Raw genomic sequence first — 19,844 nt, forward strand, 5'->3', positions numbered from 1 at the left:
CGTACATGTACAATTTTGAGGCCCACAAAGCGGTGTAGCTAAGTTTCGATTTTGATCAAACTAATTGTGAATATCTTAAGTAAATCTCGTTTGAGGAACTATTTCTCATTATTATTACTACTACTACTACTACTATTATTATTATTATTATTATTATTATTATTATTATTATTATTATTATTATTATTATTATTATTATTATTATTATTATTATTATTATTATTATTATTATTATGTGGATATTTCATTCACGCAACCTAATAACTCTCAATTATATTCAGAGTACTATGAAGATTTCAGAGTGAAGATTTCATATAGGGTATTACAAGATATATTGTCGTTGTATATGCTTCTTAAAAGATGCATAGAACCTTCTATAATTATTATGTACTATTTGAAAATTTTATTATATTATTTTAATTACCTTCACGATTTTTTGTCTTTTTGGGTAATTCATTTGTAATTTGAAGCGAATTTCTAAACATGCTTTTGCAACATAGCACAATTATTGCAACAGGAACTGTCATTTTTGCATGCAAGTAAAAAACAAAAGAACTAGATAAGTGTATTTATTCTATTAACATTATAGTTACTAACACATCACTGTAAGATTTATAGTAACTACAATACGACACTTAAAATATTATGATTTAAGAGATATGAGATATTTTTGGCAAGTTTTTAAAATTGTCTTACCTATATCCCATGTCGTCGTCCTCACCTCCCCAGCCCCAGTAAAGATTTGAGTATCCATTAACCTTAAAGAAATGCTCCGTTTTGATGGCAAACACTCCACCAACTAGCACTTTGTAGGGAAGTCTAACAGAATCAAACAGAATGTAATTAATATGATGTAAAGCTGTTGATACACAAAAATTAATTACATCTAATCTACAATTGTAAATTATTAGTAGCAATTTTACTTCACTCAAGATCATATGTTTTAATACATTATAGAAGTAAATTATCTATTTGATTAAACTTAATAAAATACTGTTGTTTAAAGATAATTTTAATGATAGAAATGAATTGTTTATCATCTTTTATTTTGATATTCATATTTTTGCGTTAATAACACCCTATTTACTAAAATGTTGTCTATGGTGCCTCCTAAATTCTGATCAATAAACTTGAATTCGAGTAAATGGCATTTAACACTAGTAATTATCACAACAGTAAGTCATAATTGTATGGAATTTCACAGGCAATTTAGATCAATCGCTGTCCATGTAGTAACGACATTATAAATTCATTATAATTTTCCAATCTAGATTCCTATGGACAAATAGCGAAGAGTGAAAAAGTGAGTGTTTGAATTCCGGAGCGAAATCCTAGGGGTTGAAGGAATTTCTCCCACTTTATATTTTGAAGGAAAATTCTCCACTAATAATTTACAAGAAAAGAGAAATGAAGTGACATTATTGTCAGAATTTTTCAAATGAATTAAGGTAATTCGCATTAATTAATATGTATTTCACATGCAATTAATGGGTGAACTAATAGTTAGTATCTGTAGTCTTGCTGATTAATAATTATGAATATTCAAATATGTTAACTTTTCTATGTCGAAACATTCCAGTGCGAAGTGTTTTTTTTTTTTTTCCACACACACACACACACTTGATCTTCTTCCAATTTGACTATTACAATTTCGCATCCAGGCTTGAGCTGGATGAAAGTTTTTAGAACTTTTACATCAGTTTTTTATATTTATTTTATAATTTGATATCACAATAAATTCAAGATGCCAACAGGTTACTTCTGTAAGTAATTTAATTTTAGCAAATAACGAAATAAATAGTAGTTTGTAGTCGTAATCAAAAAACTACAACTTACCAACATGGATACTAGAATTGTCTAGATCTACTAAATATATTACAAACGTTATTATTATGAAAACAATTTAACTTCAAATAGTTGGAATTATTACGATCATCAAAATCTTGTTAGTACTATTATTTAAAATTTAACGTCATCTATCAATATATTAACATTTATAATATTTAATAATATCATCAGATTTATCACAAATATATTATTACAACAAAAATTATATGTAACAGTTTATATTGTTAAACATTAACTTAGTAATATCATACTAAAATACATTTAAATAAATTTGTGATCATGTGCGTATAGATTAAAAGATATATTAAGAATAGACAATGCAGAAATTGTGTAACAAATTCTATCCCATCAGGAACAATTATTTATACATTTATCTGGGTTCCCCTGTTCCCCCTTTCTTCATTCCACCGTTATCATCCATCTCATTTTCACTGTCTTCTTTAACCTCTTTGGAGGACGTTAAACTATATACCTAGGTATATGTTCTAATTGGCGGCTTAGAGTAGAGTGGTTAGTAAAGTAATTTCCACTGTAATATTAGTAATAATGCATCTTTTAAGAAGAAATTTGTCCATTCATGGCTAAGTAGCTAATCCGCATACTTCCTGAATCGGTTTCCAGTGGTGGTGCTTGCCTCAGATATAAACTTAAGCAATGATTTGAATTCCACTTTAAACAGTAGGTCTTGTCTTATATAGCTTCGGTGAAGGTGAAGAAGTGAACATGAACACTAAAGTTAAAGAATATATTAGAGTCTGAAAAGAGAGTAATGCAGCTATTTTTGGTTTAACATCTACACAACGCAAATTGTAATATAAAAATATTAAAAATCACATGCATTATTAAGGTATAATGAAGATTCTATTGTTCCATTTTTAGTGAAGAATTGTTTCCTCCAAAATATTGTGCGCGCAACCTGTACCTTAAGACTCCTATAGGTACCCCTAGGGTTAGAACCCTAGAACCTTTCACTGTGAAGAAAAAGAAAATCAAACAAAAAAACTCTCAATTTGTTCCACCTTTACCCCCATGATAATACCACGTTACATTACGTCACACTTGGAAGGTCCAACTTCGAACCTCACCCGCTTCCTTGTGACCAAAATACATATTTTTTAAAGGGTAGCATTTGAAAAAAAAAATATGCCTCGTGTTCTTACTAAATGTAACACGAACATAATTATATTTTTATTTTTATCAACAGGTAAAGTGACAATTTTCTTCTATTACTATAATGCACAATACGTGCATCAGAAGGTTTGGACAATCGCAAACTACAATCAATCAGAAACGTGTATTTAGTTCCTATGGATACGATCAAGCGTAAAAAAATATGCGATCTACCATATAATAGATAATGCCGCAAGAAACAATAGTTGGTAACATTGATTAACGAGTAAATATTTTTTCTTTGTTTCATCGTGGTTAATTTGTTTCAATTTAGTTTGTTTATTTATATTACAGACAAAACAATCAATAGTATTATATAAAAAGTGAAATATGCTTACGGAAAAATTGTTTCATTCATTTAATGCACTATTAAATATCTCTCAGTACAAAAAACATATTTTGCATATATTTGATTAAAAATCGTGTTTTATCAACTTTTGTTTAGAAGAATGCTCGCGTAAGGTTACACACGAAGATTGCATTTTCTGATTTTTAAGTCTAGTAGTGGATTATAATGGCTGGCAAAAGTTGATAATGGTTTAATAATTTTTAATTAATAATTCAGTTTTGTTAATTAATTAATAATTCAGTTTCAGTTACCTCCCTTACGGGAGATTTATAAAGGAAGTCCCGGCCTTATTTATTTATTTAATATACAACACAGTCTTAATACCCAATTACAGTGTTGTGAACATACAGAAAATGTTACATGTATAAATTTCTTAATTATTTCTACAGAAAATTTCTTGTTTCACATATGATCTGAACCTGTTTTCTGAAAGACTAAATACATCCACTTTATCAAGCTTATTTACAGTATCATTGTATAATTTACACAGCCTCCACATAGGGGATTTATATAATATATTGCTCCTGGCTTTTGCACAATAAAATGTCCCTGTATTCTCTGGTTTTGCAAGTGGAATCCGGAATGATATTTTCGAGACCAACTCCATACAATCAATTTTATTATTTAATAACTTGTATAAGAATAACAAGTCCAACATCCATCTTCTTTTTTCTAGAGTTTGAAAATTAAAGTTGTTTACTAGATCATTGTAGGAAAAATATTTGGGATAATAATTTTTTTTTTTTTTTGCCCTGTGGACTGCGTCACTATATTTGTTTTAATTATAAATTGTTTAAAATAAGAATATGTACTAAAATGGCACGAGCCAAGATGGCCGAATTTGCGTTTTAAATATAATTGTTTATCACACTATTAATGTAATAAAGAAGGGGAAGCGGCGCATGAACATATTGAAAATAAAAAACAGTATATGAAGATTGTAACAAATAATAAAATTGTCAAAAGTAATGAATTGTAAATAGTAAACATTGAATAAAAAATGAGAGCAAAGCTCCCCAATGCTTAGTGTTTACAGCACCATCTCTTATCTCTATTTAAAAATTCTCTGCTTTGCAGGACATACCTAGTATTTCTTTTTCTTTATTCTTTATTCTTTACTCTTACATACAGTGTCGTATTTAGGGGAAGGGCTTCCGGGTTGAAGCCGCCGAAATATCATTTACTGTATTAAAGTAAATGAAATATCTTGCAGAATTTTTACATTTCCAGGACTAAAGTTGGCAAAGCCCCCCCCCCCACGAAATAAAATCGTAAATACGCCACTGCTTATATATATACTTTCTTTATTCCTTCACATTTTCATTGGGCATCATAAAAGTAAATGCAATAACTGTCAAATATTCATAAGCATCCTACCTGTACTGCAGTTCATCCACTGCAACTGAAAGATGTCTGGGATGCGGAGGACAAGAATACATATTACGATCATCTTCGGGAATGAGATCAACGTCGTGGAAGACGAAACAATGGTATCTCGTCCTTTGAATCACAGTTCGAAATGCAGCATTCATGATGGCACCTTTGTTGAATGTGTCATTTCCATACTACAAAATCGAAATATAATGCGGTACCATAATATTTAAACTATGTCTCAAGAAATTAACTATAGAATTATTGGCAATGAATGCAAAATTATTAAAATACCCTACAATTAACAGGGTTCAGAGTTTACTGGTAAAGTACTCTATGAGAGCGTTTCGGTTCACTGTTCAATGGATTGTTTCCACTTTATTTGGTTGAAATGTAACTAAAGAATTTCCATAACATAAGCTATTCTATACACTAGCATGACAGCCTCAATTTAATATTATTAACTCTTATGTACTTCTTATTTATTAACAATGGACATTTTCTTTTTGACCAAAGGTTGTACCAGTAATTTAAAGACACCATCGTGTAGAACTAGTCTTCAATATACCACATACCAAAAATCTGAGAAAAATATTTCTTCGTTACGGAAATACAACGCTTCAAACAATGGAAAAATGAACTGCTTACGTTACGGCAACAAAAACAGGGGTTTCGGTGTGACGTCATAGATCAGTATCGCTCTGTGAATCGCATTGGAAGCTTCAGGGAATCTTTTCATATTACAGTGTCTTACTGCAAACTACAAATAAATTTAGTAGAATATTGAAAGGAAAAGTGGTAAAATAAGTAATACACTTACTGTATATAAACGTAGCGTGTTAATAAGACCTATTTTCCTAGTTTGACATACATTAAAGGTCATTTTTAATGTTCTATCATTACAAATATTTTAGATACTTGTACACTTAAGCAGGATCACTTAACTATTATATTATCTCAAAAACATTAGAGGCCTTATGCAGAGTCGTTCTGATGCGTGATTAGTGCCATACTAAAGAGTTCGACTAACATGTTTCCTGCAGTAGTCATAATCCTGACAAATCATACGTCAAAACGACTCTGTATAAGACCCTAGGAGTCTAAGCACTATATCAGTTCAAAATAAGTCATGCACAGATTGAGAATATCTAGGCCACCATATTATAGCTTTTCTTTGTTTTGAAGATTTATCGTGAATCTCCATGCTATTATACTACGGCTACAAATAAGCACTTTCTGCATCAAAAAAACTTTTAATCTCTTTTAAAAATTCGGATGTAATAAAATAGAATTTTCTACTATTTACTGTGCATATTAGCAATTGATCAACCTACACCGTTGTTACAACTATTCTTAATGCTATAAGAATCGTATTATATAGCGCTTTACTTTCTTACTATATATCTACAAGGTAAATGCTTTTGTGGTCACCGCGGTGATTTGAAGAACAAGAAAGCTGTAGCGAATAGAGGCAGACAGGTGGCTAGGCTACCGAAAGATCACCATAAACAAGATATATGCTCGATAATTTTTCTTGTGACCTAAGCGCCGGTTCTCAGTCTAGGCACCATAATAATACCATTTCATACATGGGCCTACATAATTTTATTTTGGATTTAACTTATTTAGGATTAGGAGCCAGACTCGTATTTCCAATCGCCTTGACTAGGTGCCATCCAGGATTTTTCGAGTCTGAACAAGAGGAATATTGAGAGAAATTCATTACGTATTACTTATGTTGTTACTTTGAAACTTCAGCTTTTTCTTTTCAACAACCTTACACGAAAGTGTTCTAAATATACAAACATAAGTTCATTTATATTATTTCTCCCTACAGCCAAGCTCGTATCCATGGGAGTCGCTCCTCTAAATTTTTACTAGGCCCCTAAAATTTTTACGGTAGGCTTGCAAATGAACTATAATATGGTTAGATTAGACCCCCCTACATTTTTGGGGTGGCTACAAGACTACGCTCGGCTCTGAGGTGGTTAATGTTTGGTATATTGTAGTACATTTGCAAAAGATTATATCGTGAAAGTATTGTGTTTTGTTTTCCGAGGCCCACAGTAAAAAAAAAAAAAAAAAAAAAAAAAAAAAAAAAAAAAAAAAAAAAAAGCAAACGTTTCAAGAGTTCAGCCTTGGATAAATTTCGCCCAGTAGATTGATTTTCTTATATTGTTTCACTTACTAGGACAGAATATTGTGTTCATCACTCGTCATGACATATCACAAACATTCATTATCAAAGGACACAGTGAATTAATAGTGGGGCGCTCACCTCTAGTGTGAGGGGTACCTGGTTCGAATCCAAGCCATATGAGTTTGTGATGGACAACATCGTGTCCGTGGGTTTTCTCGCGAGTCTGACGTTTCCTCCCACATGACTATTCCACCGATTTTTTAATAAACATTCACTCTCATTAATCACCCGTCTCCCTTTGCCTACAGGACATATTCGTGAAACATAAAAGTAGAAATTTCATTTTATTTTATTCAGTAATAAGCCACTGTAACTAGTTTGTTATCCTTACTGTGAGACCATATCTGTTTATTTGTTGGTTTAAATGTTAACTCATGTGTTCAAAACACTTCAGCCAATCTGTAAATATTCACATGGACTAATATAAACAATTTACGAGTTCCATGGGCTAAAGAAAACGACACTAAGCGCGAAGATATTATGATGAAATAATATTGCTAATGTGTAAAGTAGTTCGATAATAGCACTGGTATTATCAGAATGCTCATGAACATGATTATCATCGTGAATTTGTGCGTTTTTGTGTTGAACTCAGTAAATAATTTAGGTTATTTTTACTTGGAGAAATGTTTTTACATGTATTATATTCCTTGGGCTTTCCTGAGCGCATAACTATCGAATCCACGATGAACTTGCATATAAGAAATTAGCACTCTACTATCAAATACGTAACTATGCTTTTGTATTGTTGATCTTTTTCTTAAGAATGAACAAAATTAGCTTCGTAAGATCGGTTGGTGATCGAAACATGAGAATATTAATTAGTTTCTTACCTTAGGCTGCAAACAATGTCAATAATATAGCAAATTAGTACACTTCAACTTTGTCCTGAGATATTCAAGTATATTCAAATAATTGGTAATAAATATAATAGACAAATAGCTTCCTTTTTAAATAAAACTTAAATCTGTTACTTTTCTTATTCTTTTTGTTATTAGCATCGTTGTACACATTTGAAAAATATGCATCGTATCTTTTGCTAAGCCATTTCCCTAGTGAGCGGCGTAGACCTTTTCCCCTGTATCGACGTACAAACATGGTAGTCATTGTTTTAAGCGCACGAGTAGCAGACAGGAATTCAATCACAAATTTCGACCAGTTAGAATCATCGCATGAGCGAAAGGAAGTGTTCTCCATAATCAGCTAGCTCTGAAGTTTTTTTTTTTTTTTTTTTTAAGTAATAAGAAAAATAGTTGAAATGTCCATTGTGAAAGGAAAGCAAAAAGTGGAGAGTATTGCAATATACTGCGTGTTCAGGAAGTCTTTAATTCATTATAAACAATTTTTTTTTTTTTTTTTTTTTTTTTTTTTGTTATGTTAATGGTACAGAGATGGTACCTCCCATTGGTACAGAGATGTCAAAATTGTCTCAAACTCTTAGGAAACTTATTAAGTCTTATGTTTTAGGTACCATCGACGTAAGTTAGTTTAACAGGTTGACTGCCATGAGTATCAATGTGGTGTTCACCTTATTTCTCTGTGGAGCCATGAGCACTATATATGATGCTCATGTTTGATATCACAAATTACTAACTTATCTAGGTTCTTGAGCATCATATATGATGCTCATTGTCACAATTTACTGAGAGAGACCATGAGCATCACATATGGTGCTCGGCTCCCATTGGTACATTTTCGTGAGAAAAAATATCGCGACAAAAATGTGATATAACTATGCATAATCGAGCCAAAGGTAAGAAGAAATTTATGGCCTCCTGGGACCAGTACCCTCAAATCACCTTTTCAGTTAACCTGTTAAAGGAGTATTCATTGACATTTAGGAAACCAGAGATGTGTTCCAAACAGGACAAGACTTAGTGTATATCTTGGTTTCACGAGACACTGTCTGCTAAAACAGTGCAGATGAATTTTCAAACAACATACGTATTAAAGAATGCCACCCGATACGAAAAACATTCAGTTGCGGTACGAGGAGTTCGATAATACGCGATCCATATTAAATTATCAAGTTTAGCTTAACCATGGGCATCAGCAGAAACAGTGGAAACAAAATGATAGGCCTTTGTGAGAAGTCCCAAATAATCTATCTGTCGTGTTTCACGTGAATGTACAGGTCTCAAAAGTTCTCCCCACTAGGTCTCGCACAACAATTACTGTTCCGTGCCTACAAAGTGCAAATTGTGTAAACTTTATTGTCCAATGACCACAAACCTTGGTATGATTTTGCAGTAGAAGTCCTATCCCGAATTGAAGATGATCAGAACTATCTGAAACGTTTTGCTTTTTCAGACAAGGTTATGTTTCACGTATATGATTCTGTGTGAACAGACAATTCTTCCAAATTTTTGGATTCAGTACGTCCGATATTTCTTTCAGAGTACTAAACAATTTGACGAAGGGTCGCATCTCAAAATTTCACTTTTTGAGACATAAAGAAAGAAATATAATTCTACACAGGAGGCAAAAGTTAAATATGCAATAATTGATCAATAATTCCCCATAATTATTATCTGGAATAGATGACGAGTTATTACACGTTCAACTGCTTTCCTGTTCACTTAATTATTATTTCTTTCTTTATGTGTGAAAAAGTGAAATTTTGAGATACGACCCTTCGTCAAATTGTTTACCATTTGATCATATCTTCCGCGTAAACATTTTCAAAAGTCTTCCCTTATATATTTTTTCTAAGGCACGTAGCCAGGATTTCGTAATAGGGGGGGGGGGGGTCATGACGAAATACTGGTTATCACAGCAGGGGCTCGATCATTCTAAATTATTTTACTGGCAACATACTGGTACCTATATTGGTTTGTTAGGACAATAAATGAGGATATGTTAGTGAGTATTTTAATAATCTATGAAGAAGTCTCGAGTAAAAGAATATTTTTAAAAAAGTATTGAGAAAGAAGTCATTCGATCTTCCGAAGTCATTCGAACTCTGTTCTTCTTGTGTTCTTTTTTCTTCCATTTCTTATCTTTGTTTAATGCCGTCAAGGATAGCAACGAGATCTCTTTTGGTAGTAAAGACAACCTATAAAATGGATTAGTGTTGCCGCGAAATTGAAAATCCTTACCAAGTATAACTGGAATCTATGTTGCCAGGCTCATACTATTGGTGATTGTGGGCATTTCATAAGTTCTACCTGAGAGACTATCTGTTTGAACCGGTTTATCGATCGTCATTTGTTGTCCATAGGATTAGTATGGAGCTAGATGGAATTCGGACTGCTCCGTTACAATACTATCCATTTTTAACTTGACCCTTCCCCATGCGCGTACCATCCGAGGGGATGAGGGGGACGCGTCCCCCCAGAAATTTTCTAGGAGGGGATTGCTCCCCCAGAAAATTGTATAGCAGGAATTCTTCCCTAAATATCTCGGCAAAAATGATGAAATCCTGGAAGTCGATTGTCAAATAATAATTCCTGGAATTGAAAGGAATTTCAGTTTCATTTCAAGAAAATTCTGTAACAATTACCAGCAGTGGCGGCGATTGGACGTTAAAAGTGGGGGGGCAAGACATGATCTGAATATTCCTATATCAATCTTAGTTTTCCTGGTTGTTTCTAACACTTTGTTTCACGAAAGGTTGTATAACTAATAGGATACTATATTTTTAAGTTAAAATACTGTATATCGTATTTCATATTTTATTAAGTAAATTGACAAAACCAACGCAAGTTGGTACTAGACGTTTGTATTCTGAAATAACGAAAATGTAAGAAGAGATTTGATTCCTTGCTCATGAACATCTTAAAATTCTGTCTGGAAAATTGTGTAATCAGATTATTTAATAACAAATTTGAAAACCAAATAACTAGAAATAATAATATTAATCATAGTAATGAATGAGTTTTGCTTTGTATATGCTATACTGAAACTGATGATAATTGAACAACTTAATTTTTAATTCCACACATGCTATTAAATGCATGTTATTACTCTTAGAAAATGAAAGACAGTAAATACTACAAGCATATGCTACGACATTTAAAGCAATATTTGCTTTTGAAGCTTCCCGAAACATGTTCGTTGCCATTAAGTGCAGTTTTCACTTTCTTGGAACACATCAAAAGACAACAATACTTAGAATCACTCTACACTCCAGCTATACAAAATAATCCTAAAACCTAGAATTATGTTGAATTCACTGTATATACAGTTACATTAATTGTATATACAGTTACACCCCTAAACACACACCACTTCACTCGTATATTACATTACAAAACAATGGAAAAGGTAGAAGTTGTTTCTTATTACGCTCTTTTTAATAAATATTCCTTACTTTAGAAAGAAGATAAGACATTTTAGGAATTGTCAATTTTTGTGCAATTAAAGAATAACTTGTGAAATACTTTTTTTTTGCTTGCGAAATGTTTTCTCAATTAGTTTCAAAGCGGCTGACTAACATATCGAGCCCTTGTAAGAAAGGGTTATAGAAGCAAAACCTGCTAAATCCATTTTTGAATTTTGTCTGGGAACGAAGAAAAAGTGACGCCCTCATGTTTTCAGGATTGTTGAACAACTTATTTTGTTTAATAGTTGATTTCACTCATTTGTATTAAGTAGGGACCTCTAAACAAGAAAATTGTTAAACAATTCAGAAACATAACGACATCACTTCTTCGTTTCCTGACAAAACTGAAAATGGATTTAGCAGGTTTGGCTTCTATACCTCTGGATTGAAAGTATGCTCGAATTGTTGTGCTCCAATGGGTTAATTTTTGAGTTGTTTTCCGTCGCACTTAAAACGCAATTCCTGTAGCTTTCTTAACTTCACGGGAAGACAACCAATACGTACTCACGCAACGGCAAATGTTACATAGCACCATTTTTCTTATGAAACAGTAATACATACATAAACTTTATATTTCCAAATGAAACTACGGTATATACATTAATGGGTTGCTTCAAAAAAGTGGGGGGGCAACAGCCCCCCTTTGCCCCCCCTAATCGCCGCCCATGATTACCAGGGTAAATATAAATGAAGTACAGAAAGTAGCGACACTGTATTAGCTGTGACGAAAACTACCATAAAGCGTGCACACATTCATTTGCAGCAAAAAGAAAATTTTTGAAATATCTGTATATTAAAATGCTACGTTTATATGTTTGTGTTCAAGAAAAGTTTATGGCGTGGCGAATTCTTTTAACAATGATATCTCGGAAACTACAAGCTCTGGAAAGATGCTGTTTTCACCGATCGATTGCAAATTTTGTGAAGATTGTTGAGTTATAATTGAATATTTTTTAAATGGACGTTATTTCTTTATTACATTTTCTTAAGAGTACGCGGAAGTATTGAAAATTTACAAAGTAAAACATCATATCTCAACGAGTTATACATCCCAACACCGCACATTTGTTTCATGATCAAATGATAATGAAAAACGAAGCATAACTATTTCTCCAGTGTAAGATGAATCTTTATTGTATGGAGTGTTTGGCCCAATGAACACTATATAGACTATCATGATATTATAATTAATTGTGTGTGTGAGCTAGTATCTTTATGAAAATAGTAGATTCTAATTGAAAGTAAGCAATTCTTAGTGTGGCTTTTCATTTTAAATAGCTACCGCTTTGTGAAAGATTTACAACTTGGTTCCAAGGCAAAAATATTTCGGATTTGACTTAGTACTTATCAAAAGTTTCATGCTCAGTTTCAAATATTTCTGCCTTGAGATTTCATCTTTAGTCTTCCAAGAAAGCGGCAGCTGCAAGAAAAAAAATGTCGCTTTCTAAGTATCTAAAAAGATTCCTTTCCCTTTTACACTTATAGCATTACAAAGAGAAAAGAGAAAATGTGATTAAAAAAAAAATTAATATACCAATTCTTGCTGTATCGGCTTCGTGTGAAAGTACCGCCATTATTGAGCCAACCTGGACAATTGATGGAAGACTTACAACACTGTTTAGCTTAGGAAATATAACTCAAAACCTGCCTAAAAGACCTTTTTCTTCATGTGCGGGTAACGTAGGTCTCTTTGCGTGTTCTTTCTAATGTATTGTTGAACTTCGTCAATTGGGATGTGCGCCACTTTTTTTTTTTTTTTTTTTTTTTTTTTTTTTTGAAAGGACATGTTTTGCAGCGTGTTTTCTCCAACAGTAAAGTTATTTAGAAAGCTGTGTTTGTGTGTTACTGTGAATATAACGTTGATATGAAGTTTTTCATCTTTTGTTTCTGTTTAGTTTTTTTTGTTTGTTTGTTTGTTTGTTTGAAACAGATCAATTTGTCATAAAAAAAAGAAAAGAAGACAGCACGTGGGCCAAAGCAGTGCCATTGTTGAAGAAAAGAAGAGAAAAAATAATTCAAATGATAGTTCAGCTGATGGATTACAACCTGAAACTGACAATGGAAATTCAAATCTTGTATCGGTCACCATCACCATCAGTGTCTATAGAAGAAACTCCAAGTCTAGCAAGTGGTTCAGATTTCCCCTCCCCCCTTCGATCCTTTCAAAGCCCAATTAGACTTTAGTGTTACCTACAAATTTTCCACAACAGTCTCTGAAAGGTCGAACATTGAAATTTGTGCCAACTTGATTCCTTCCGTGGTTGCATGTCGATCCAAACAAAATTAACTTCCTTTTCTGTTTTTTACTATATGGACATCTTGAAAAACATTTAAAAAAAGTTCTTACTAAAACCATGGAAGACGCTTTCTCTACTGTAGGATTTTGCAACTGGAAGAAGGCTAAAGAGAAATTAAGTATACACGAAACTTCAGAATGTCATAAACTTGCTGTACTGCGCTACACGCAGAGAAAAAAATCCAATAAAAAACTAACTAAATAGATAAATTTTAGATGAACAACTGAAGCCAGGAAATTCCTGGAAAAAATGTAATCTCAAGTATACGTTATCTTGCAAGGCAAGGACTTGCATTTAGAAGACATGACTCCCGGTTCAGGAATTTCTTTAACTTGATGAGTCTTCGCTCTGAAGATTTTCCACAATTGAAGAGCCGGATAAAGGGAAACATGAAGAGATGTAATTTCCTGGATGTTAAAATCCAGAACGAAATCTCGAAATCATGGACCAAGAAATTGCTTTTCATATATGTAACGAAATCAAATCTCAAAGCATATATTCGAAATATACTCAGCCCTAGCCAGAAGTCATTATGTTTGGCAACATCGCACGGGAACAAATGAATGCTGAATTTCATTCTAATCCGTTCTACTCCTCCTCCTCCTCCTCCTCCTCCTCCTCCTCCTCCTCCTACTACTACTACTACTACTACTACTACTACTTTTGCTATGGATGTATAGTACAAGGGTAAACTTATTTTATTGAAAGAAGTTTAATGAAAATTTTAAAAAATAATCGTTAAATAACTTTTTGAATATTATTTTTAATCTTATTTTAACAAAAGAGATGTTATAAAAAATTTAAAAAAAAACCTTCCTTAGGCAGAGTTTGAACCCACGCCAAATACGATTTTCCTTACCACCATGTTGCGCTAGCTCATTCGGCTACGAGGGCCGACAGCAGTTGGCATTTACTTTGTGGTATATGTAGGTCATGAATCGTGATGTCACCAACAGGATCGCGATATAGACGTCATTCATTTTTCTTACATTGTTGCCAAGAGTAACCCCGTTCACAATGCCTTATGGCCAGAGTTCAGTGTATTTCGAAAATACGCAATCTCAAAACCCTCCTCTGTTCTATATCGTGTCTGATGGTTCCCGTGATGTGAATGGCGAAGAACAATTAAGTATTTGTGCCAGGTGAGTTGATGAAGATCTCTGTTCTAATGAAAGTTTTCTTGTGTTCTAGTTTATCAAAAACTACTAGTGATTTTATAGCTTCAGTTGTTCTGGATGAGATGGTGAGACTCCAGCTTTCCATTGCTCAACTCAGTGAACAAGTTTATGATGGCTCTGGAATTAGTGTTCCATCTATTATATGTAAACAGCAACTTCTTGCCTTGTATGTACATTGTGGAGCTCACAGTACTAATCTTGTGATTAAGGGTGCCTGTAGTGCATCAGAAGTAGTAAGAAACTCTTTGCACTGGGCGCATGAACTATGAGTACTGTTTTCGCAGTCACTTTCAGTGGGGTCACGATTTTCTAATCGAGACTAATGCTTGTGAAACATTAAATCCTAGTGTCCCATTAGTGAATTTGTAGACTTAGTCTAATAACGGGAGTTGTTTAACATTATGAAGAAATTCTCTTTACGTTGGAAAAGATTAAGACTGACGGAATTCTCAACACATCTTTAGGATCAGCAGCTGGACTTTTGCGGCTTTTTGAAGAAGGATCTACAAGGAAGGTTCTAGAACACAGGTCCCCTCATATTGGTTAGTAGCTAGGTTGATTTCTTTCTGAACCAAAGTTTCATATTTAATTCATATAGTATTGCCGAGCAAGCGTTAGCGAGTGAAGGCGCGTTAGAGCCCCGCAGGGCACGTTGTTTCCTATCTGTATTATAGCTCAGCGGGAAGGAGGACCTGTATTCTAGAACCTTGCCGATCTACGTTTCTTAGGCTCATATGGCTAGAGATATTATCAGAGGTTGGAGCTTTTTAACAGGACACTTAGAGATCCAATTTCAGTGTCAAAAGGGAAACAATACAAATCATAAATGAAAACATGAACTTGAATAATATGCTTAGTCACTGATCATAAGTTCATTGTACTGTCATGAAACCTACATATTAATATCTCCGCCCTGGAAATCCCATTAATTATAATAAATATTGTCAACAGTACCATAAATATGATTTTTTTGTGCGCTGGAATGGAATAGAATAGAATGGATTGATAGGATTTATCTATCTTAAATTGCGGCACTTTAATTCTGTTGCGGCACTGTTATGTGACATTTTGAAAATTAACGGGGGGGGGGTGCAATGACATCAGCCTTACTTTAAATTTGGCCCACAATGTTGAGTGAAATGTACTGTCCCCTCCAGAAAATTTTTGGTGGGCACGCCTATGCCCCCCCCTTTCTTCTGCACAAAGCTTCTCATAACAGGGCCCACAGACGATCCACGGTTTGTGCAAACATCATGTTTGTGTAAACACCGTGTTTGCGCAAACACTCGGCCATACACGATTCAACTGTTTGCACAAACTTCAGTTCAATTTTGAGTTTAATCGCGTAAGCATGTCCACTGAAGCAGCTTCTTTAACGTTAATGTATAGTATATAAATAATACCTACCCTCAGTGGCGGAACTTCAAAAGCAGCCCTCCCCCCACACAGATACAGAAAAATCTTGCCAGGACTTATTAGGACCTATAAAACAATTTAAGCATTTCATATATCTTTCCAACACAGACATTCAAAGTCAGGCAATGAATGACACCATGTAAACACGAGTAACTACATGTAATAATCAGAATATTACCGCTACTTTGAATTAGGACTATTTACTAATTGTTTAAAACTGAATATAATATATGTGAATGGAATTTTCATGATTGTTACACTGTTATAATTCAACGAGGATATGTATGTATACACGGCTGATTGACAGTGACAGTTCTGGAAAAATATTATGTTACTTATTTTCCTAATGATCTTTGATTACGAGTTACATACGCATATACTGTGTGTATTCAAATAAATTTTGTAATATATTAAATTTACCTCAGACTCATAGCCAAACGGACTGTAACTGTTCCGAAAGTAGTTCTAAACTTACTCAGAAAAATAAAGATATATCTTTTCCCCCAACTTTGATCACATCAGGAATGACAAAATCAGGTGTTATACCCGCTCAAAACCAATAATCTTAGGATAAAATAGTGCGTATAGTTTTCAACGGGAGTAACAAAAATTATTTTTCTTGGTTGCGATTTCATGTCTGACTAAAATAAAACACATATAATCAGGCCTCCTTACGGCTTGGGCCTCTCTGCCGTTGCAGAGGCAGTAGTTCCGCCACTGCCTACCCTACAAAGTTTTTTTTTCTGTTCGTAAGATAGCTCTAATTTAGACTTTAGTCTGGCAAATATCAACTTATGACCTTTGTCTGATCAAGTTTTTCACCCTGGCAGATGTCATTGGGTACTAGAGTAGACGAAATTTGTCGCTTGGTGTTGGTGAGCTCATTGCTTGATGAAATGACAAAGCGACTGTTTGTAACAAGCTGCTTGCAAAATGGATCTGCAGTCATTCAGTCAAGGATTTTTTTTTTTAAATCTCATCAACTAGAACAAAACCTTTTGTACGAATGCAACAAATACTCCACGTGCTGCTATACTCAGTGGGGGGGGGGGGGTCGGTGGCGTTGGGCGCTCGAAAATGCGTTGTTACGTGAAATATGTCATGCACATGACGTCACTAGCAGAAAACCCTGTATGTGGAATTATCAATCATGTTATTGCTGGAACTCCCGCGCTTCGGTGTTGATCCCACTCCCTTCGGCCGCACTGACGGCTGCGAAGACGCGAACTCCAGAAAGTATTGAAGTTAGCAGCACAACGACTGTTGTTACCAATAGGTACGTTTGAAATTGTGCGGTGTGAAGAATGAAGCCTATGCCCATTTTTATTTATTTATTTATTTATTTATTTATTTATTTATTGGGTTAAGAACAAGGTCACAAATGAAAATATCTGTCATAACATATAGCACAAATTTACCACTACTTACATAAAATGAAAACATGTGTTCAAAAATAAACTATACTTATTAGTGTTTCTTCCACATCAATTATTTCATCCAAGGTCGAAATATCGGGTAATTACATTTCCTGGTCCCTCAGAAAGTCCATATGGGAAAAATACCACGAGGGTACACACACGTCATCTGTTCCACTTCCAGATCTTATACTTGCATTTATCTTCTTTAGTTCTCTTCGGTATGCAGAACGAAGTGAATTGATTTTATTCCTCACTGACTCTCTATCCGTCGTTTGATCTATTTCCTTTATTTTATTCACTAACTTCTCATATGCCGCATTTTTCATATTCCTGTTTTTATAATCTTCACTCTTTACCTTCCACAGTTCAGGTAAATTTCGATAAAGGTCAATAAATTCTCGCCAGAATTCTTGATTCCTATTCATTGACGCCATAGCGCAAGAAATAAGCGTCTGTACACTAGGCTTCCTACTCGGAAATAAACCTCGTGTTTCCACAAACATGCCCATACACGGTCGACGTGTTTGCGCAAACATCATGTTCGTGTAAACAATTTTCGAACGAGTTCGATGTGGAAAATGTTTGCACAAACGTTTGCGCAAACAGCTCATACAGCGCCACACACAGTCAAACTGTACAATACAACAGTACAACAGTACAACAGTCAACAGTTTATACACAAAACTGTTATGTAAATGTTATAAACACAATAATTGAAGATCGGTTCAAGAAGAGCGTAAACATGCTGTTGCGTCCTATACAGCTTCTTGTCCAATTTTTCAAGTAGTGGTCCGAATGTGATCACATACCACAGTTCATGTCAAATAAGACAAAAAATGTTTTCAATTGGATATTTCCGTTTTCTTACAAATTACGAAAACTTACCCTCTTTTTGTCTGTTTTCCTCTGAAATAGATTGTTAACGCGTGAAATAGGTACCACATCTCATGAATTAATCGCTCGATTTTGAAATTATACATTACTTTCTACGACTTATGGGAAGAAGTTTTTTTGAAAATCCTCTTAGTTTTCTAGATACTTCAAAGTGAAACCCAAGTGAGATTTGCAAAAGTACTGAAAATCAAGAAGTTTTTGACAACCAAAATTCATTTTGTAAGTTAAAAACAAGTCCACTTGCTTCTGTGCGTTTACAAGATGAAAATTCACGAATATTTGCTAAAGTTATGAGAGCGAAAGTACGAGGGTATAAAAATCCCGCGTTAGCAAGGACTTTTAGCATATTAAGTTAGCATTGGTATAAAATATCGATTCTGAAAAATTCAGTCTTCATCTAATTAGTTCGATGCAAAAGCCAATCTAACTTTCTCGCGGTACGCTCTTAGTATCCGTGACAATATTTTGATTTCCTCTAGTCGGTTTTGCAGAAATTTATTCTCTCTAGCCCTCAACAAAAATAAATTATTTTTAATTGTAGGTTGTTACATTATATAGCGATTACAGGGTAAAATTACAAAGGCTCAACTTAAAACGTTGTTTTAGTATTTTAGAAAATAATATCTAATACTTCTCATATGTAACTTACCGTTGTACTTTTCTGCGCGTTGCTCAACAAAGAGAAAACCTTGCTCAGGGGTGCCCACAAGGGGGGTCTATGACGCAAACTGCGTCATTGAAATATTTGGGGGGTTAAAAATCTATATAAATATGTTTGAAGGGGGATGTAAAAATTAATCGAAAAGAATATTTTATTTTCATGGAAGAACACCTACGGACTACACAATGCATAATTTTTTTTCTTCTGTCCTTTATATCAGGATATTGACCATTTTGGTTAATGGTTGAAACGGTTTTAAGGTTTTCGGTTGCATTCCTTAGCTGAAAATCATCTTGTCTGCGCCACTTCAATCTGCACTTTATCTGAACTTTACTACATTAGGGGATATTTACGATTTTTTTAAAAACAAATAGCTGATAGTTTAATTTCGATGTCTAAAGCCCTGTTAATTAAGTAACTAATCATCCAACTTTAGCCTGAAGTTCACGTGTGTTTTGTCCAGAGTTTGGAATGTGGAAAGTGGTATTTAGATAGCAGATTCTTGACCAGTCATTACACTTGTCCACGTTTAACCAGAGTCATCAATCCTCTTTGATTAAAACGTAGGTTTGATTTATATTTTATGTGCGTTAAAATTCGTTAGAATACATCAGACCAGATTGATATTTGAATTAGTCGGTTATAGTAGCTTTTTTGTGTAGCAGCATTTTAAATGTTTTATAGTGAAGACAACTTCCACGTATCAGTAGCCTCAGAT

The 19,844-nt window shown here is 33.8% G+C and overlaps 1 protein-coding gene across 3 annotated transcripts in view; it reads right to left on the minus strand.

The window, feature by feature from the left end:
- The window catches only part of LOC145693135 (beta-1,4-N-acetylgalactosaminyltransferase bre-4-like), a 135,237-nt gene that overhangs the window by 14,871 nt on the left and 100,522 nt on the right, over window positions 1–19,844 (minus strand). For all 3 annotated transcript variants that reach the window (XR_014132713.1, XM_081768881.1, XM_081768871.1), the window contains exons 5-6: window positions 4,745–4,932; window positions 697–819 (exon numbers count right to left, since the gene is read on the minus strand). Coding sequence is in view for 2 of the 3 variants with exons in the window: in XM_081768881.1 (XP_081625007.1) it covers window positions 697–819; window positions 4,745–4,932 (311 nt within the window). In the remaining variant the exon portion in view is untranslated. The remainder of the gene's footprint in view (window positions 1–696; window positions 820–4,744; window positions 4,933–19,844) is intronic.

This window comes from Thermobia domestica, chromosome 1, assembly GCF_964235325.1.
Source record: "Thermobia domestica chromosome 1, izTheDome1.hap1.1, whole genome shotgun sequence".
NCBI classification, from domain to species: domain Eukaryota; kingdom Metazoa; phylum Arthropoda; class Insecta; order Zygentoma; family Lepismatidae; genus Thermobia; species Thermobia domestica.